Source organism: Salmo trutta, unplaced genomic scaffold (genome assembly GCF_901001165.1).
Source record: "Salmo trutta unplaced genomic scaffold, fSalTru1.1, whole genome shotgun sequence".
In the NCBI taxonomy this organism is placed as follows: Eukaryota; Metazoa; Chordata; class Actinopteri; order Salmoniformes; family Salmonidae; genus Salmo; species Salmo trutta.
The window spans coordinates 608,587-627,301 of record NW_021823154.1 but is presented as its reverse complement, the minus strand read 5'-3'; the positions used below and the strand labels follow the sequence as shown (position 1 = coordinate 627,301).

General features: G+C 43.2%; 2 protein-coding genes and 1 long non-coding RNA gene across 3 annotated transcripts in view; all 3 read right to left on the bottom strand.

Moving 5' to 3' along the window:
• LOC115189399 (NACHT, LRR and PYD domains-containing protein 12-like) overlaps positions 1-18,715 on the bottom strand; it is a 118,451-nt gene that overhangs the window by 1,240 nt on the left and 98,496 nt on the right. The gene's annotated exons all lie outside the window — the stretch shown is intronic.
• On the bottom strand, positions 471-17,369 carry LOC115189471 (NACHT, LRR and PYD domains-containing protein 12-like). Its single transcript, XM_029748088.1, has 15 exons — positions 17,274-17,369; positions 10,724-10,890; positions 8,782-10,618; positions 8,525-8,698; positions 6,533-6,706; positions 6,088-6,261; positions 5,838-6,008; positions 5,520-5,693; positions 4,954-5,000; positions 4,259-4,817; positions 4,106-4,145; positions 1,927-1,991; positions 1,622-1,794; positions 1,127-1,391; positions 471-474 (listed from the first exon to the last, which is right to left on the bottom strand). The coding sequence occupies exons 1-15, from the start codon at positions 17,342-17,344 to the stop codon at positions 471-473; spliced, it is 4,095 nt and encodes a 1,364-aa protein (XP_029603948.1). The 5' UTR covers positions 17,345-17,369.
• Positions 17,614-18,244, bottom strand: LOC115189458 (uncharacterized). Its single transcript, XR_003876918.1, has 2 exons — positions 18,207-18,244; positions 17,614-17,686 (listed from the first exon to the last, which is right to left on the bottom strand). It is a non-coding gene; the product is annotated as an uncharacterized LOC115189458 (long non-coding RNA).

Genomic DNA, 18,715 nt, shown 5'->3' with positions numbered 1-18,715 from the left:
GGTTATTGAATTGGAATTACAGTTTACTTCCTGAATTGACTGTTTTTTCCCCCCAGTCTCTCTTTTCCTGTCCTCACGGTTTTGACCCTTGCCTGTCCTGACTCTGAGCCCGCCTGCCTGACCACTCTGCCTGTCCTGACTCTGAGCCCGCCTGCCTGACCACTCTGCCTGTCCTGACTCTGAGCCCGCCTGCCTGACCACTCTGCCTGTCCTGACTCTGAGCCCGCCTGCCTGACCACTCTGCCTGTCCTGACTCTGAGCCCGCCTGCCTGACCACTCTGCCCGTCCTGCCTCTGAGCCCGCCTGCCTGACTACTCTGCCTGTCCCTGACCCTGCCTGCTGATCTGTACCTTTTGCACCCTCTCTGGATTACTGACCCCTGCCTTGACCGGTCTTTGCCTGCCCCTGTTACAATAAACAGTGTTACTTGGACAGTCTGCATCTGGGTCTTACCTTGGTTCTGATAGTACTCATCTGAAAGATAAACAACATGAGGTTATATCACTATAAATAGCATCTGGTACAAAAGTACAAAGAGATGATTGACATGTGCTCCTACCTCGTGATACAATTTCTTTCCATACTGTCCTCTCATCATCACTGAATAACTCCATCTCAATGTCAATCCCTGTCATTTTCACAACCGCCCTGAAAAAGCTTGGTGTGGTGTCTCTATGTATGAGCTGAATCCTCTGGAGGGACATGGAGAGAGAGACTGCTTTAGCAATGTAAACATGTTTCCCATGCCAATAAAGCCATTTGAATTGAATTGAGAGCGAGAGAGATCAATGCATAGAAATGTGACTTAATGTCAGATTCATGTTCTTAGTCTACTAAAACTGTACCGGTGGATTGATGGCGGTAGAACAGGGAATGTTCAGTCTGAAGGAACTATTCAGTTTGAAGGACTGCTCTGGTCTTGTGTTAGGAAACCTTTTAGACCCTTGAAACTTTGATTCCTGTTGTTCCACAGCCTGCGAAACGAGGCATGGAATACACAGCCAGTCAATGTACAGTCTGATTCAAACATTATTCAGAAAACTAGCAACACACTTATCTTCATTTAATGAGGGTCAACATAAACTGCACCACTGGTTAGTTAAGGTCATCTCTATAATAATGGTACCTCACCTGTATTTGGCCGGGGTTACTGGGGAACAGGTATAGGCGTGGAATTAGTGTTTCCTTCATCACTGTCAGATAGAGCATCAGCTCACAGTGGACATCGACGTTCCAAGAAAAGATATAGCTCAGTATAACAGAGATAGCTGAGAACTTGGGATGGAGAATCTTAGCATGGAATCTGGTGACCTCATGCACTTCCTCTAAAGACACTCCATGTTCCTCTACATGAAGAATCTTCATCTCATTCCTCAGGGAAGGGTTGGTCCCTGAACAACACAATAAAAAGGAGACAGAAGGACAAATATTGTATTATTCATCCAACTAAAACACAAAGAATATGCAGTACCAGATCAAAGAAAACTCAAACTCCCAGAATAGTTCATTCATTCATTCAGGAAGTGAAACTCAGTTACATGGAAATGTCTTTCTGAATACTATTTCTATATGGTTTTACCTAAACAGACACAGTGCGGCAGATGAACTTCCTCCAGTTCACCTAACTCCATAGTGATGTCCAGCAATGGACCACCTTGTGTGTACTGCATGTCTTTCAGAAGGTGACTGTAGGGTTCCCAGTTCCTGAAGTGATACTTCAGAATGACATCTCTCTCACACAGCCAGCGGAGCCCAGACACTGTGCACTCATAACTCCCTTTGGGTGTCCTGTGTCTGAGGGCAACAACAAGATATGGTAGAGAGGGTCAATGGTCAAATGGAGAGGTTGGATTAAAAGACTATTCCCAAAGGTAATGGGGAAAAACACTAGCAAGTGGAATGAAATGTTAAAAGTAGTTATTTTACCTGAACATTGTCACTCCCTGGACAGTGGAAGTCAAGGGTTCAATCTGAAGCCAGTGTGTGGAGTCCTGAACAAGGACAAGCATGTCAGTAATACATATGGGGCCTGTTTCCTGGACACAGATTGAGTCTAGTGCTGGACTAAAAAGCATGCTCAATGGAAGTTTCAATAGAAAGTTCTTTAAGGTCCAGGACTAGACTTAATCTGTGTCTGGGAAACTGGCCCATTAACCAAAGTAACTAATCTAATGTATTTATTCAATGTTACATGGAATGCTGGTGATTCATCAATTAAACTGTCTAATGACAAAATATGACAACAGCTAAAATCCTGCATGACTACAAGCAGAACACAGGACTGTCTATATCCCAGTATGAATGGTTGGTCAGTACACACCTGGCTTTGAGACTGTGTTTATATTACTAAAGCAGAACACAGAACTGTCTATATCCCAGTATGAATGGTTGGTCTGTACACACCTGGCTTTGAGACTGTGTTTATATTACTAAAGCAGAACACAGGACTGTCTATATCCCAGTATGAATGGTTGGTCAGTACACACCTGGCTTTGAGACTGTGTTTATATTACTAAAGCAGAACACAGGACTGTCTATATCCCAGTATGAATGGTTGGTCAGTACACATCTGGCTTTGAGACTGTGTTTATATTACTAAAGCAGAACACAGGACTGTCTATATCCCAGTATGAATGGTTGGTCAGTACACACCTGGCTTTGAGACTGTGTTTATATTACTAAAGCAGAACACAGGACTGTCTATATCCCAGTATGAATGGTTGGTCAGTACACACCTGGCTTTGAGACTGTGTTTATATTACTAAAGCAGAACACAGGACTGTCTATATCCCAGTATGAATGGTTGGTCAGTACACACCTGGCTTTGAGACTGTGTTTATATTACTAAAGCAGAACACAGGACTGTCTATATCCCAGTATGAATGGTTGGTCAGTACACACCTGGCTTTGAGACTGTGTTTATATTACTAAAGCAGAATACAGGACTGTTTATATCCCAGTATGAATGGTTGGTCAGTACACACCTGGCTTTGAGACTGTGTTTATATTACTAAAGCAGAACACAGGACTGTCTATATCCCAGTATGAATGGTTGGTCAGTACACACCTGGCTTTGAGACTGTACCTGACTCCTGCAGGTATGTAAAAGTAAGAATTGACATTATGACTTACCTCAACATGGCCACAAGTCTTACAGCTCTGAGGAATCCCTGAAGTCAAAAGTAATTGTTATTTAAAATGGACAATCTCATGGAATATTGAATTAATAATTATTAAATAGACTTGTAATAAAAATGAATATAAGTGATCAACAGTCTCTGAATGTACACTCATTAGCATACCATAATCTGACATTAGTGTTATATTAATTAATGTTTGTGGAAGCAGGAAACAACATCGTTCTGGTCCATGTTTTGTAGATGTTGGGGGTCTGATATCTGGTAGATCCTAGGATGAGAGCTTAAAGGTAGAGTCAGATAAATGATGATGTACGAGCAGCACCACAGATATTGTGATGAGCAAGATGCTTGACTTCTCTCTCACACAGTCACACACAGTATCTGCCTATGTGGAAGGGTTCTCTTCACTCTCTTACAGAGTGTTAGTCACGGGACCAAAACAGCGGAGAAGTTTAGCATTGTGCTACAACACTCTTAGTTGTTGTAGAAATTGACCCACTATGCTGTTTACTTTGTGCATCTACGTCATATCGCTGACTCTACCTTTAAGTTTGTTTTGACCAAATAGATCATGATTGTGTTCCTTGCCTGGGAATCAAGAATAATGAACGCTTTAATCATATTGATTTAAAAACAATTATCAGTTAACACTCACATTTCTCATGGTCTCTGGTGTCCTCAGGTCCAGGCTTGATACAACTCTCTCCACCATGGTCTCTGGTGTTCTCAGGTCCAGGCTTGATACAACTCTCTCCACCATGGTCTCTGGTGTTCTCAGGTCCAGGCTTGATCCAACTCTCTCCACCATGGTCTCTGGTGTCCTCAGGTCCAGGCTTGATACAACTCTCTCCACCATGGTCTCTGTTGTTCTCAGGTCCAGGCTTGATCCAACACTCTCCACCATGGTCTCTGGTGTTCTCAGGTCCAGGCTTGATACAACTCTCTCCACCATGGTCTACGGTGTCCTCAGGTCCAGGCTTGATCCAACTCTCTCCACCATGGTCTCTGGTGTTGGTAAAGCAGAAGGACAGACTGTGATTAAACTAAATACATTCCTACAATCTAATTGTAGGAATGATTCCAGAGGAAAACAAATGATAAACATTGCTATGACTCACCTTTGAATGTATTGGTCATCAATCTGACACAGGGTCACTGAGGTCAGTGAGGAGGAATAAACCCCAAACCCAGGATAGAGGGGTTCAGTAAATGTGGTGTGTTCTGTGTAAAGGTGTGTCAGTGTACCAGAGGAGGACACACCATAGAAGGACAAAGTACCAGCTGGCCAGTCCAGATACACTCCAACTCTGTTAGAAACAGGGTCAGAGATGGATCTGCTATGGACTCCAGCATGGTTAAATAAATAGAGGCTATCAGAGCAGGCTAAACACCAGGACTTCCTATTGGCTCCAATCCTACTGTCGGCCTCCCCTCCCTTCCTCATCATTCCTTTGTACACCACACCAATGACAGTCATGTGATCACCCCTCTCCACCTCCCAGTAATAACGAGATCCAGATAAGCTTTCTCTGCAGAGAACTTGGGAATGATAGTCAAATCTGTCTGGATGGTCTTCATAATGCTGCTTCTCTGCCACCCGTGTCACCTTCGTGTTCCCCTCAGACAGTATCAGGTTTGGGTTTGCTGTATTTGGGTCCAGGGTGAGATGACAGGCATCTGTAGACAAAAGGAGAGTTTAATCAAACCACATCTTGATATAAAATGTTGTTTTGTAATTACAGAACAAGAACTGATTAGTTACTATGTTACTATAGTTCTGAATATGTAGTTAATTAGGATTGAAGAGACTTACATTTCCTCAGCCCTGATTTCAGCCTGCAATCTCCACCATGATCCACACTGTAGGAGAAACAGGTTATTAACTGACAAAGACCTAACAAAGCAGTCAACATTTAAACCATATTTGTGTGTTCTGGTGCACTATCCAAGCTCATTACTAGAGACATACAGGTATTATATCCTACCTACTGCATACAGAACGGAGTACAATTCATTACTAGAGACATACAGGTATTCTATCCTACCTACTGAATACAGAACAGAGTACAATTCATTACTAGAGACATACAGGTATTCTATCCTACCTACTGCATACAGAACAGAGTACAATTCATTACTAGAGACATACAGGTATTCTATCCTACCTACTGCATACAGAATGGAGTACAATTCCAACAGGATATCAGAGATGCAGAAGAAAAGTATTCATGTGGTGATGATGTATGCTGTGTTGGAGTGCTCAGCCTGCTGGGTAAACTTCCCCTTAATTCTACCATTATGTCCTCATGTTACTGACCCTACTACACTACATATGACACAACCACTGCTCACACTATTAGGACATCTATTCTGACTTACTTCAGCTTAATCAGTTTATATGTGGGATCCACCAGAGCAGCTGAAAGCAGTCCTCCTGCAGAGTCTCCTGGGTGATTGTAGCTCAGGTCCAGCTCTTTCAGGTGGGAGGGGTTTGACCTCAGAGCGTAAGACAGAGCAGCACAGCCCTCCTCTGTGACCAGACAGCCAGACAGCCTACAGAGAGACACACAACAGCTGTCTAGGTTGGTGTACTGGTGTCAATCATCTTGTAGGACACCCATACATTTGTCCATGACACAAACATTGTATTTGTTTTACTAAGCTCAGTACAGACCTGACTGAAACAACTGTACTTACCCCAGTGTGTGTTTACAGTCTGGATCCTCCAGTCCAGCAGACAGCAGTGTAACTCCTGAGTCCTGCAGGTCATTGTCTCTCAGCTCCAGTTGTTTCAGTTGTGAGTTGGGTGAACTCAGGACTGAGGCCAGATGTGAACAGCAACCCTCTGTCAGACCACACTGACCTAGACTACAGGGCAGAAGAGCACATGATTAACACATGTTTAAAACATCCACATAATAACTCATACTGAAGATATTTAACTCACACTAGTGTCTGTATGTTGCAGAGTGGACTGGTTAGTCCAACACAGAGCAGCTCCACTCCTCTGTCTCCCAGGTCATTGTTGCTGAGGTCCAGTTCTCTCAGGGGGGAGTTTGGTGTCTGCAGAGCTGAGGCCAGAGTCTCACAGGATTCATATGTGAGTTTACAGCCATCCAGTCTGGAGAGAGGAGATATGTTGATACACTGTTAAATATGCAAAGATTTAAGAATAATGAGATGCATTAAGACAATAACAGAAGGACACATGATTAGACTATGTTAAAAATATACTAACTCACTCAATATATTTAACCGTAGTTTGACATATTTATCACATTTGATGAATGTTTCTGCATATTTACCAAGATGTTCAAATAATGTTAAAAACATAATTACTACAAATATATAAACACTATAAAGACAATGGATACTGAAGATATTTAACTCACACTAGTGTCTGTATGTTGCAGAGTGGACTGGTTAGTCCAACACAGAGCAGCTTCACTCCTCTGTCTCTCAGGTCATTGTAGCTGAGGTCCAGTTCTCTCAGGGGGGAGTTTGGTGTCTGCAGAGCTGAGGTCAGAGTCTCACAGGATTTATATGTGATTTTACAGCCATCCAGTCTGGAGAGAGGAGATATGTCGACACTGTTAAATATGCAAAGCTTTAAGAATAATGAGATGCATTAAGACAATAACAGAAGGACATGATTAGACTATGTTAAAAATATACTAACTCACTCAAGATATTTAACCTTAGTTTCATATATTTACCACATTTGAAGAATGTTTCTGCATATTTACCAAGATGTTCAAAAAATGTTAAAAACATAATTACTACAAATATACTGCTCAAAAAAATAAAGGGAACACTAAAATAACACATCCTAGATCTGAATGAATGAAATAATCTTATTAAATACTTTTTTCTTTACATAGTTGAATGTGCTGACAACAAAATCACACAAAAATAATATATGGAAATCCAATTTATCAACCCATGGAGGTCTGGATTTGGAGTCACACTCAAAATTAAAGTGGAAAACCACACTACAGGCTGATCCAACTTTGATGTAATGTCCTTAAAACAAGTCAAAATGAGGCTCAGTAGTGTGTGTGGCCTCCACGTGCCTGTGTGACCTCCCTAAAACGCCTGGGCATGCTCCTGATGAGGTGGCGGATGGTCTCCTGAGGGATCTCCTCCCAGACCTGGACTAAAGCATCCGCCAACTCCTGGACAGTCTGTGGTGCAACGTGGTGTTGGTGGATGGAGCGAGACATGATGTCCCAGATGTGCTCAATTGGATTCAGGTCTGGGGAACGGGCGGGCCAGTCCATAGCATCAATGCCTTCCTCTTGCAGGAACTGCTGACACACTCAAGCCACATGAGGTCTAGCATTGTCTTGCATTAGGAGGAACCCAGGGCCAACCGCACCAGCATATGGTCTCACAAGGGGTCTGAGGATCTCATCTCGGTACCTAATGGCAGTCAGGCTACCTCTGGCGAGCACATGGAGGGCTGTGCGGCCCCCCAAAGAAATGCCACCCCACACCATGACTGACCCACCGCCAAACCGGTCATGCTGGAGGATGTTGCAGGCAGCAGAACGTTATCCACGGCGTCTCCAGACTCTGTCACGTCTGTCACATGTGCTCAGTGTGAACCTGCTTTCATCTGTGAAGAGTACAGGGCGCCAGTGGCGAATTTGCCAATCTTGGTGTTCTCTGGCAAATGCCAAACATCCTGCACGGTGTTGGGCTGTAAGCGTCGGGCCCTCATACCACCCTCATGGAGGCGGTTTCTGACTGTTTGAGCAGACACATGGACATTTGTGGCCTGCTGGAGGTCATTTTGCAAGGCTCTGGCAGTGCTCCTCCTGCTCCTCCTTGCACAAAGGCGGAGGTAGCGGTCCTGCTGCTAGTTTGTTGCCCTCCACGTCTCCTGATGTACTGGCCTGTCTCCTGGTAGCGCCTCCATGCTCTGGACACTACGCTGACAGACACAGCAAACCTTCGTGCCAGAGCTCGCATTGATGTGCCATCCTGGATGAGCTGCACTACCTGAGCCACTTGTGTGGGTTGTAGACTCCGTCACATGCTACCACTCGAGTGAAAACACCGCCAGAATTCAGAAGTGACCATAACATCAGCCAGGAAGCATAGGAACTGAGAAGTGGTCTGTGGTCACCACCTGCAGAACCACTCCTTTATTGGGGGTGTCTTGCTATTTGCCTATAATTTCCACCTGTTGTCTATTCCATTTGCACAACAGCATGTGAAATGTATTGTCAATCAGTGTTGCTTCCTAAGTGGACAGTTTGATTTCACAGAAGTGTGATTGACTTGGAGTTACATTGTGTTATTTAAGTGTTCCCTTTATGTTTTTGAGCAGTGTATATAAACACTATAAAGACAGTGGATACTGAAGATAGTTAACTCACAGTAGTGTCTGTATGTTGCAGAGTGGACTGGTTAGTCCAACACAGAGCAGCTCCACTCCTCTGTCTCCCAGGTCATTGTAGCTGAGGTCCAGTTCTCTCAGGGGGGAGTTTGGTGTCTGCAGAGCTGAGGTCAGAGTCTCACAGGATTCATATGTGAGTTTACAGTGATCTAGTCTGGAGAGAGGAGATAATCTGTTAGATATACAAATCCTCCAGAATAACGATACTGTAAACATCAACTCAATAACAGAACTTACAGTGCTCTTTTGCAGGTTTTCACTACCGGCAGCAACCTCTGATAACCTTCCTCTGATGTGTTGTATGTCTTCAGGTCAAACTCCTCCAGCACCTCCTCTGACATCAGTAACAGGTAGGCCAGGGCTGAACATTGGTCAGGTTTTAGCTCTTTTTCTGAAAGAGTTCCTGATCGCAGGGAGGTCTGCATGTCTTCAACTAGAGAGTTGGCACCAAGTTCATTCAGACAGTGGAACAAGTTGATGATCCTTTCTGGTGAGGATTCCTGGTTGATCTTGTATGAAAGGTACCTGACTGTTCTCTCAACTGTTTCCTCATTGGTCTGTGTGGTACTTCCTGTCTGTGTCAGAAGGCCTCGTAACAGATTCTGATTGGACTCCAGTGAGAGACCCAGAAGGAAGCGGAGGAACAGGTCCAGGTGTCCATTCTTACTCTTCAAGGCCTGGTCCACTGCTCTCCTGTGTAAGTCAGACAACTGGATTGACTCCTCTTCATCATCGTCATACTTCTCATCTTCATCATCATAGTAATAATTATCACTAGTGGGGGGGGGGACAATTTCCTTGTTGTCCAGACATGATTCTAAAGCATGCACTGCTGCTAGATACTCCTGAATGCTCAGATGCACAAAGCTGTAGACCTTCTCTTGGTACAGCCCAGATTCTTCTTTAAAGATCTCTGTACACAATGCTGAGTACACTGATGCCTCTGTGACATCAAGGCCACACTCTCTCAGGTCCTCCTCATAGAAGATCAGGTTGCCCTTCTGCAGCTGTTGGAAAGCCAGCTTTGCCAGTTTCAGGATCATGTCTTTGTCTGACTGAGACAGTTCCTTTGGGTTTGTCTCTGTGGCTTTGTTGTACTTCCTGTTCTTCACAATGATTTGGATGAGCACGAAGTGTGAGTACATCTGGGTCAGAGTTTTGGGGACTTCATCCTTCTCTGCCTCTTTCAGTATCATCTCAAGGACAGTGGCTGATATCCAACAGAAGACTGGCATGTGGCACATGATGTGGAGGCTCCTTGATGTCTTCATGTGTTTGATGATTTCATTGGCCAGATTCTGATCTGTGATTTTCTTCCTGAAATACTCCTCCTTCTGTGGATCATTGAACCCTCGTACCTCTGTCAGCTGGTCAATACACTCAGGAGGGATCTGATTGGCTGCTGCAGGCCGTGAGGTTATCCAGACGAGAGCATGGGGAAGCAGATTCCCCTCGATGAGGTTTGTCAGCAGCACGTCCACTGAGGTTGGCTTCGTGACATCACAGCACTTCTCATTGTTTTTGAAGTCTAGAGGAAGTCGACACTCATCCAGACCATCAAAAATGAAAACAGTTTTGGTTTCACCATCTTCAATGCTGTCAATCTCTTTCAGCTCTGGGAGGTAGTGGGAAAGAAGTTGCATCAGACTGTATTGGTCCTTTTTTAGGTTCAGATCACGGAAAGGAAGAGGAAACATGAAATGAACGTCCTGATTTGCTTTTCCCTCTGCCCAGTCAAGGATGACCTTCTGCACAGAGACTGTTTTTCCAATGCCAGCGATTCCTTTTGTCAGCACAGTTCTGCTAGGTTTGTCTTGTCGAGGTAAAGGCTTGAAGATGTCGTTGCATTTGATTGGTGTCTCTTGTGTGGTTTGTTTCTTGGATGCCATCTCTATCTGTCTAACCTCATGTTCATTATTGAGCCCTCCACTTCCACCCTCTGTGATGTAGAGCTCTGTGTAGATGTCCTTTAACAGAATTTGGTTTCCATGGTGTCCAATTCCTTCAGATATGTGTTGATACTTGTGTTTCAGTTTAGCTTTAATGTCTTGTTGGACTGTCAGCAGAGTTTGACCTGTAGGAAAACAATGAGAGTTGGGACTCATAAGTTTGTGTGTGTGTGTGTTTAATAAGGGCCTTTGTACCGTTCTTTGTAATATTGTATGAAATACAGTCTTACTTCTTCTGTCCAGAAGGTTGTGTGTGATATTTAATGGATCCTCACTGTCCAAACTCTCCACTTCCTTATTGTCATCTGGTAATGGTTCCTGGCTGAAAGCAGGTGGCTGATCACTCTTCATTGATAGCAGGCTGGTTGTAGGTGACTCTGCTCTGGGCTTCTGGACACTGAACAAAACAGGGAGACAGATCACCTCATCAATATCTCATCAACTTCATTTTTACAACTGTATAATGGACCTTCTCTGTATAATTCCTGATGTTTCTATTTAAATGAATCCACATTTGGGAAAACAGCAGCACTGAGTGGTATCTACTCTGTCTTTTATAAAGCTAGCCATCTTCAGTTAGCTAGCCATCTTCAGTTAGCTAGCCATCTTCAGTTAGCTAGCCAGCTTCAGTTAGCTAGCTATCTTCAGTTAGCTTCCCATTCCAGGTCAGGCTTCATCCATACTATGATAGTGTATACGTCCACTGCTAAGTCTAGTAGGCTTATAACTGTGTGTCGCACATGGCTAGTCGAACCCCAAACTCTTCATTTAGGCAGGTTAACTCAGAGCTAACTCCACTTATCCTGAATGAAGTGTCTGAGCCACTAGTTGAGGACCAATGAAATCAGATACCATTCCTCTCACACAGATTGGGTCATCCTCCCCTTCATTTGAGGAAGATGACCGATGTAAAGATTGGATTAATCATATAGCTCTGCATTGACATGATTGGTTGACGGTAGGTGGGGGCGGGAGGTCCTGTATAAACACAAACTCACTTCCTTGACAACAGCTCTGCACTGCTCCTCAAAGAACAGGAAGTATGAACGCCCTGACTTCTACAAAGGCCGTATCACCGTAAAATGCTGCATGGCAAATGCAGACGTCAGATTGATCATGCAGAGCCTTTATTTTTGTATTTAACCTTTATTTAACTAGGCAAGTCAGGCAAGTCAGCGGTGCTGCAATCTACTGCAGAGATAGCCTGCAGAGTTCTGTCTAACTATCCAGGTCTGTACCCAAACAATTTGAGTTCCTACTTTTAAAAATCCAACTTTCCAGAAACAAGTCTCTCACTGTTGCCGCTTGCTATAGACCACCCTCTGCCCCCAGCTATGCTCTGGACACCATATGTGAACTGATTGCCCCCCATCTATCTTCAGAGCTCGTGCTGCTTGGTGACCTAAACTGGGACATGCTTAACACCCCAGCCATCATACAATCTAAGCTTGATGCCCTCAAACTCACACAAATTATCAATGAACCTACCAGGTAAAACCCCAAAGCTGTAAACACGGGCACCCTCATAGATATTATCCTAACCAAATTGCCCTCCAAATACACCTCTGCTGTTTTCAACCAAGATCTCAGTGATCACTGCCTCATTGCCTGCATCCGTAATGGGTCTGCGGTCAAACGACCACCCCTGGTTACTCTTCAAAAGTGCCTTCCTACCATCTTAAATAAGCATGCCCCATTCAAAAAATGTAGAACTAGGAACAGATATAGCCCTTTGTTCACTCCAGACCTGACTGCCCTTGACCAGCACAAAAACATCCTGTGGCATTCTGCATTAGCCCCCATGATATGCAACTTTTCAGCGAAGTTAGGAACCAATATACACAGGCAGTTAGGAAAGCTAAGGCTAGCTTTTCAAGCAGAAATGTGCATCCTGTAGCACAAACTCAAAAAAGTTCAGGGACACTGTAAAGTCCATGGAGAATAAGAGCACCTCCTCCCAGCTGCCCACTGCACTGACGCTAGAAAACACTGTCACCACCGATAAATCCACTGTAATTGAGAATTTCAATAAGAATTTTTCTACTGCTGGTCATGCTTTCCACCTGGCTACCCCTACCCCGGCCAACTGCCTTGCACCCCCCACAACAACTCGCCCAAGCCTCCCCCATTTCTCCCCATTTCTCCTAGCTGATGTTCTGGAAGAGCTGCAATATCTGGACCCCTACAAATCAGCCGAGCTAGACAATCTGGACCCTCTCTTTCTAAAATTATCTGCTGGAATTGTTGCAACCCCTATTACTAGCCTGTTCAACCTCTCTTTCATATCATCTGAGATTCCCAAAGATTGGAAAGCTGCCGCGAACATCGCCCTCTTCAAAGGGGGTGACACTCTAGACCCAAACTGCTACAGACCTATATCTTTAATATCCTACCCTGCCTTTCTAAGGTCATCGAAAGCAAAGTTAACAAACAGATTACCGACCATTTTGAATCCCACTATACCTTCTCCGCTATGCAATCTGGTCATGGCTGCTGGTCATGGGTGCACCTCAGCCACGCTCGTGGTCCTAAACGATATCATAACTGCCATCGATAAGAGACATTAATGTGCAGCCGTATTCATCGACCTGGCCAAGGCTTTCGACTCTGTCAATCACCACATTCTTATCGGCAGACTAAACAGCCTTGGTTTCTCAAATGACTGCCTTGCCTGGTTCACCAACTACTTCTCTGATAGAGTTCAGTGTGTCAAATCGGAGGGCCTGTTGTCCGGACCTCTGACAGTCTCTATGGGGATGACACAGGGTTCAATTCTCGGGCCGACTCTCTTCTCTGTATACATCAATGATGTCGCTCTTGCTGCTGGTGATTCTCTGATCCACCTCTACGCAGACGACACCATTCTGTATACTTCTGGCCCCTCCTTGGACCCTGTGTTAACAAACCTCCAGACGAGATTCAATGCCATTACAACACTCCTTCCGTGGCCTCCAACTGCTCTTAAATGCAAGTAAAACTAAATGCATGCTCTTCAAGCAATCGCTGCCCGCACCTGCCCACCCATCCAGCATCACTACTCTGGACGGTTCTGACTTAGAATATGTGGACAACTACAAATACCTAGGTGTCTGGTTAGACTGTAAACTCTCCTTCCAGACTCACATTAAGCATCTCCAATCCAAAATTAAATCTAGAATCGGCATCCTATTTCGCAACAAAGCATCCTTCACTCATGCTGCCAAACATAACCTCATAAAACTGACCATCCTACCGATCCTCGACTTTTGCGATGTCATTTACAAAATAGCCTCCAACACTCTACTCAAAAAATTGGATGCAGTCTATCACAGTGCCATCCGTTTTGTCACCAAAGCCCCATATACTACCCACCACTGCGACCTGTACGCTCTCGTTGGCTGGCCCTCGCTTCATACTCGTCACCAAACCCACTGGCTCCAGGTCATCTATAAGTCTTTGCTAGGTAAAGCCCCGCCTTATCTTAGCTCACTGGTCACAATAGCAGCACCCACCCATAGCACACGCTCCAGCAAGTATATCTCACTGGTCACCCTCAAAGCCAATTACTCCTTTGGCCGCCTTTCCTTCTCTATCGAAACTACAAATACTTATGAGTTACGTTGCACTTCCTAAGGCTTCCATTGGCTCTCTAAAGCCTTCAGAATGTGGATTGAGGCGTCTCCTGTCTCTGGGGAGATAATAGGAGCACAGTTTGTCAGTGGACTGCCTGGTGACTAAGAGATTGGAAATGCGCATTGACGTGAGAACGCTGTTTTTTCTTTTCCTCTCTGAATGAAAACACTATAGTCCGGTTGGAATATTATCGCTATTTTACGAGAAAAATACCATAAAAATTGATTTTAAACAGCGTTTGACATGCTTCTAAGTACGGTAAAGGAACATTTAGAATTTTTTTGTCTCGATATGCGCTCACTACCCTTTGGCTAGTGACCTGAACGCACGAACAAAACGGCGGTATTTGGACATAACTATGGATTATTTGGAACAAAAACAACATTTGTTGTGGAAGTAGCAGTCCTGGGAGTGCATTCTGATGAAGATCAGCAAAGGTAATACAATTTTTCTAATACTAATTCTGAGTTTAGTGTGCCACGAATTTGGCGGGTGTCAAAATGGCTAGCCGTGATGGCTGAGCTATGTACTCAGAATATTGCAAAATGTGCTTTCGCCGAAAAGCTATTTTAAAATCTGACATAGCGACTGCATAAAGGAGTTGTGTATCTATAATTCTTAAAATAATTGTTATGTATTTTGTCAACGTTTATGAAGAGTATTTTTGTAAATTCACCGGAAGTTTATGGTGGAAAATACATTTTCTGAACATCATGCGCCAATGTAAAAAGCTGTTTTTGGATATAAATATGAACTTGATTTAACAAAACATATATGTATTGTATAACATAATGTCCTAGGAGTGTCATCTGATGAAGATCGTCAAAGGTTAGTGCATAATTTAGCTGTGTTTTGGGTTTCTGTGACATAATTCCCTGCTTGGAAAATGGCTGTGTGATTATTTGTGTCTATGTACTCTCCTAACATAATCTAATGTTTTGCTTTCGCTGTAAAGCCTTTTTGAAATCGGACAATGTGGATAGATTAACGAGAGTCTTATCTTTAAAATGGTGTAAAATAGTTGATTGTTTGAGAAAATTGAATTGTGGTATTTTAGTACTTTTTGTATTTCGCGCCATGTCTTCCCATTGGCTGTTGGCTAGGTGTCCCGCTGGCGGAACGGGGTTCCGCTAGCGGAACGTCTAGATGTAACAGGTTAAGCATCTCCAATCCAAAATTAAATCTAGAATCGGCTTCCTATTTCGCAACAAAGCATCCTTCACTCATGCTGCCAAACATACCCTCGTAAAACTAACCATCCTACCGATCCTCGACTTCGGCGATGTCATTTATAAAAATAGCCTCCAACACTCTACTCAACAAATTGGATGCATTCTATCACAGTGCCATTCGTTTTGTCACCAAAGCCCCATATACTACCCACCATGGTCGGAACTGGAAGCACAAGCATTTCGCCAACCATTCATTCATAAAGGTGGGTACTGTGTGACAGAGTGATAGACTGTTTTGTCATCATGAAAGACAGGAGGATGGCATTTGTGTTTCTTTACAAGTAGGGTGAGTCAACATTATCTTTCTACTTGCACACACACAGCCACATCATATTTAGCTTATGTTGATTGGACTAAATTATTTTTGGTTGAACTGGTGTTGGAATAGTGGAGGCAGCTCCTGTTTTCTTTGTGACTTGCTGTAACTCTCTGTGGTTCTAAATCAATAGTTGTTCTGTGGTCAGAAAATGTCAGAAACATTACCTTGACCATGCTGTAGGTCATATAACTGTTTGTTACATGCAGTATGCTTTGTGGACTTCAATGGACAGAGGTTTCTATCCGGTTTTGTGATAAAACAAAGTTGTGGTTGAATTTATTATCCGTCTTATTGTCTAGGCCTTTAGTCCTATATATCACTGTGTCTTATTGTCTCAGCCTTTAGTCCTATATATCACAGTGTCTTATTGTCTCAGCCTTTAGTCCTATATATCACAGTGTCTTATTGTCTAGGCCTTTAGTCCTATATATCACTGTGTCTTATTGTCTAGGCCTTTAGTCCTATATATCACGGTGTCTTATTGTCTAGGCCTTTAGTCCTATATATCACTGTGTCTTATTGTCTCAGCCTTTAGTCCTATATATCACGGTGTCTTATTGTCTCAGCCTTTAGTCCTATATATCACAGTGTCTTATTGTCTAGGCCTTTAGTCCTATATATCACTGTGTCTTATTGTCTAGGCCTTTAGTCCTATATATCACGGTGTCTTATTGTCTCAGCCTTTAGTCCTATATATCACAGTGTCTTATTGTCTCGGCCTTTAGTCCTATATATCACTGTGTCTTATTGTCTCAGCCTTTAGTCCTATATATCACAGTGTCTTATTGTCTCAGCCTTTAGTCCTATATATCACTCTGTCTTATTGTCTCAGCCTTTAGTCCTATATATCACTGTGTCTTATTGTCTCAGCCTTTAGTCCTATATATCACTGTGTCTTATTGTCTAGGCCTTTAGTCCTATATATCACTGTGTCTTATTGTCTAGGCCTTTAGTCCTATATATCACTGTGTCTTATTGTCTCAGCCTTTAGTCCTATATATCACACTGTCTTATTGTCTAGGCCTTTAGTCCTATATATCACAGTGTCTTATTGTCTCAGCCTTTAGTCCTATATATCACACTGTCTTATTGTCTAGGCCTTTAGTCCTATATATCACAGTGTCTTATTGTCTCAGCCTTTAGTCCTATATATCACTGTGTCTTATTGTCTAGGCCTTTAGTCCTATATATCACTGTGTCTTATTGTCTAGGCCTTTAGTCCTATATATCACTCTGTCTTATTGTCTAGGCCTTTAGTCCTATATATCACGGTGTCAAAGCATATGAATTAAGAGGTTATAGAGCACACAATGAAATGATCACAACACATGGGTTTTAATATGGCTGCCTCCCCCAGTGATTTTACCCACGCACCACTACTGATTCAGAGTTGACCAAATCTGACTTTCTAACTCCTCATATCTGATGAACAGTGATTTGTTGACACCGGAGGGAGAAGGGCATCCGGCAGCGTGTGCAACGATGTCCGAGAGGGAAAGAAAACTGTGTTCGTTGTTTGTAGTAACATCTTGTTGTTGTAACATCCCAAATGGATGGTTTCACCATTAAGGAATCTGGCTTTAAGAGAACTGTATATATTTACAATTAATCGCTTACCTCTTAGAACTGGTGTCTTGAGACATTTTAAAGGCAGTGGTCCCCTCCTCTCTCTCCCCAGAGAGACTCATTTTAGAGGCAGTGGTCCCCTCCTCTCTCTCCCCAGAGAGGCTCATTTTAGAGGCAGTGGTCTCCTCCTCTCTCTCCCCAGAGAGACTCATTTTAGAGGCAGTTGTCTCCTCCTCTCTCTCCCCAGAGAGACTCATTTTAGAGGCAGTGGTCTCCTCCTCTCTCTCCCCAGAGAGACTCATTTTAGAGGCAGTGGTCTCCTCCTCTCTCTCCCCAGAGAGGCTCATTTTAGAGTCAGTGGTCTCCTCCTCTCTCTCCCCAGAGAGGCTCATTTTAGAAGCAGTGGTCTCCTCCTCTCTCACCCCAGAGAGACTCATTTTAGATGTAAGTCACAGCTCACTCAGCTACAATAAGAAATAACAGAACAGTCAATATTTCTGAACATTGAAGAACCAATAACAAGGACAACACTTTTACGGTCTGTGGTCAGAGTTTAAACAGAGACTTCATGTTGCATTTAAACATTTACAGTCCAATCTGTTATTACTTTGACCTGGATCTCCATTAGCTAGTCTACCTGGTTGGATCCCCTCACTCCATAACAACAGCTGTCTACATGGGCTCCACACACAACTAAAATACATTATAGACATCTACTTTACATTGAAAGACGGTAGTAGACATTACAATGTGCAATCAATCACCTATAACAACTCACTACCTCATAGCCTATAACATCACATATTAATTAGGCTAATCAATATAAATCAACATAAAAGCCTACAATTATTATTCTTGAAAGTTGAAATCAGTATTGTAATAACTTTACAATTCTGCGGATGTTTAACCCCCTAAATCAACTCTCTATACAATAGTCTAAGTTCTCAAACACTTTTCTATAATAAATTGTAAAAGGCTACAAACCTCAAACATGTTTCTTCGACCGTTATTTCTCTACTTCCTCATAAAATGTTGGCTACTTCCCATTTCAACACAGTGGTCGGGTTCAACACGTATAGTTTCATATTATATGTTCATATTTATGTAACATTAAGTCCCCTAACCCGGACGACGCTGGGTCAAATTGTGCGCCGCCCTATGGGTCTCCGGATCACGGACAGTTACAGCCCGCGATCGAACCCGGGTATGTAGTGATGCAGTGTCTTAGACCGCTGCGCTACTCGGGAGCTTAAGTTAAAATATCTGACAGATATTTCTTCCTAACCCTTTAAGAGAATACAGCCTACACACCATCGTTTCTTGTTCTGGTTTAGTAGTAGCCTACAAGGTGACACGCATTGCTTTGTTATGCAAGAAAATGTCAAAAAATTGACACATTGGTTTGTCTGGCAAGTACGTTTGATTGTGCAATGATAATAATAATTCAGAGCTGGACCGACTTTTGGAAACCCTGATTTAGTCAACATTTACAT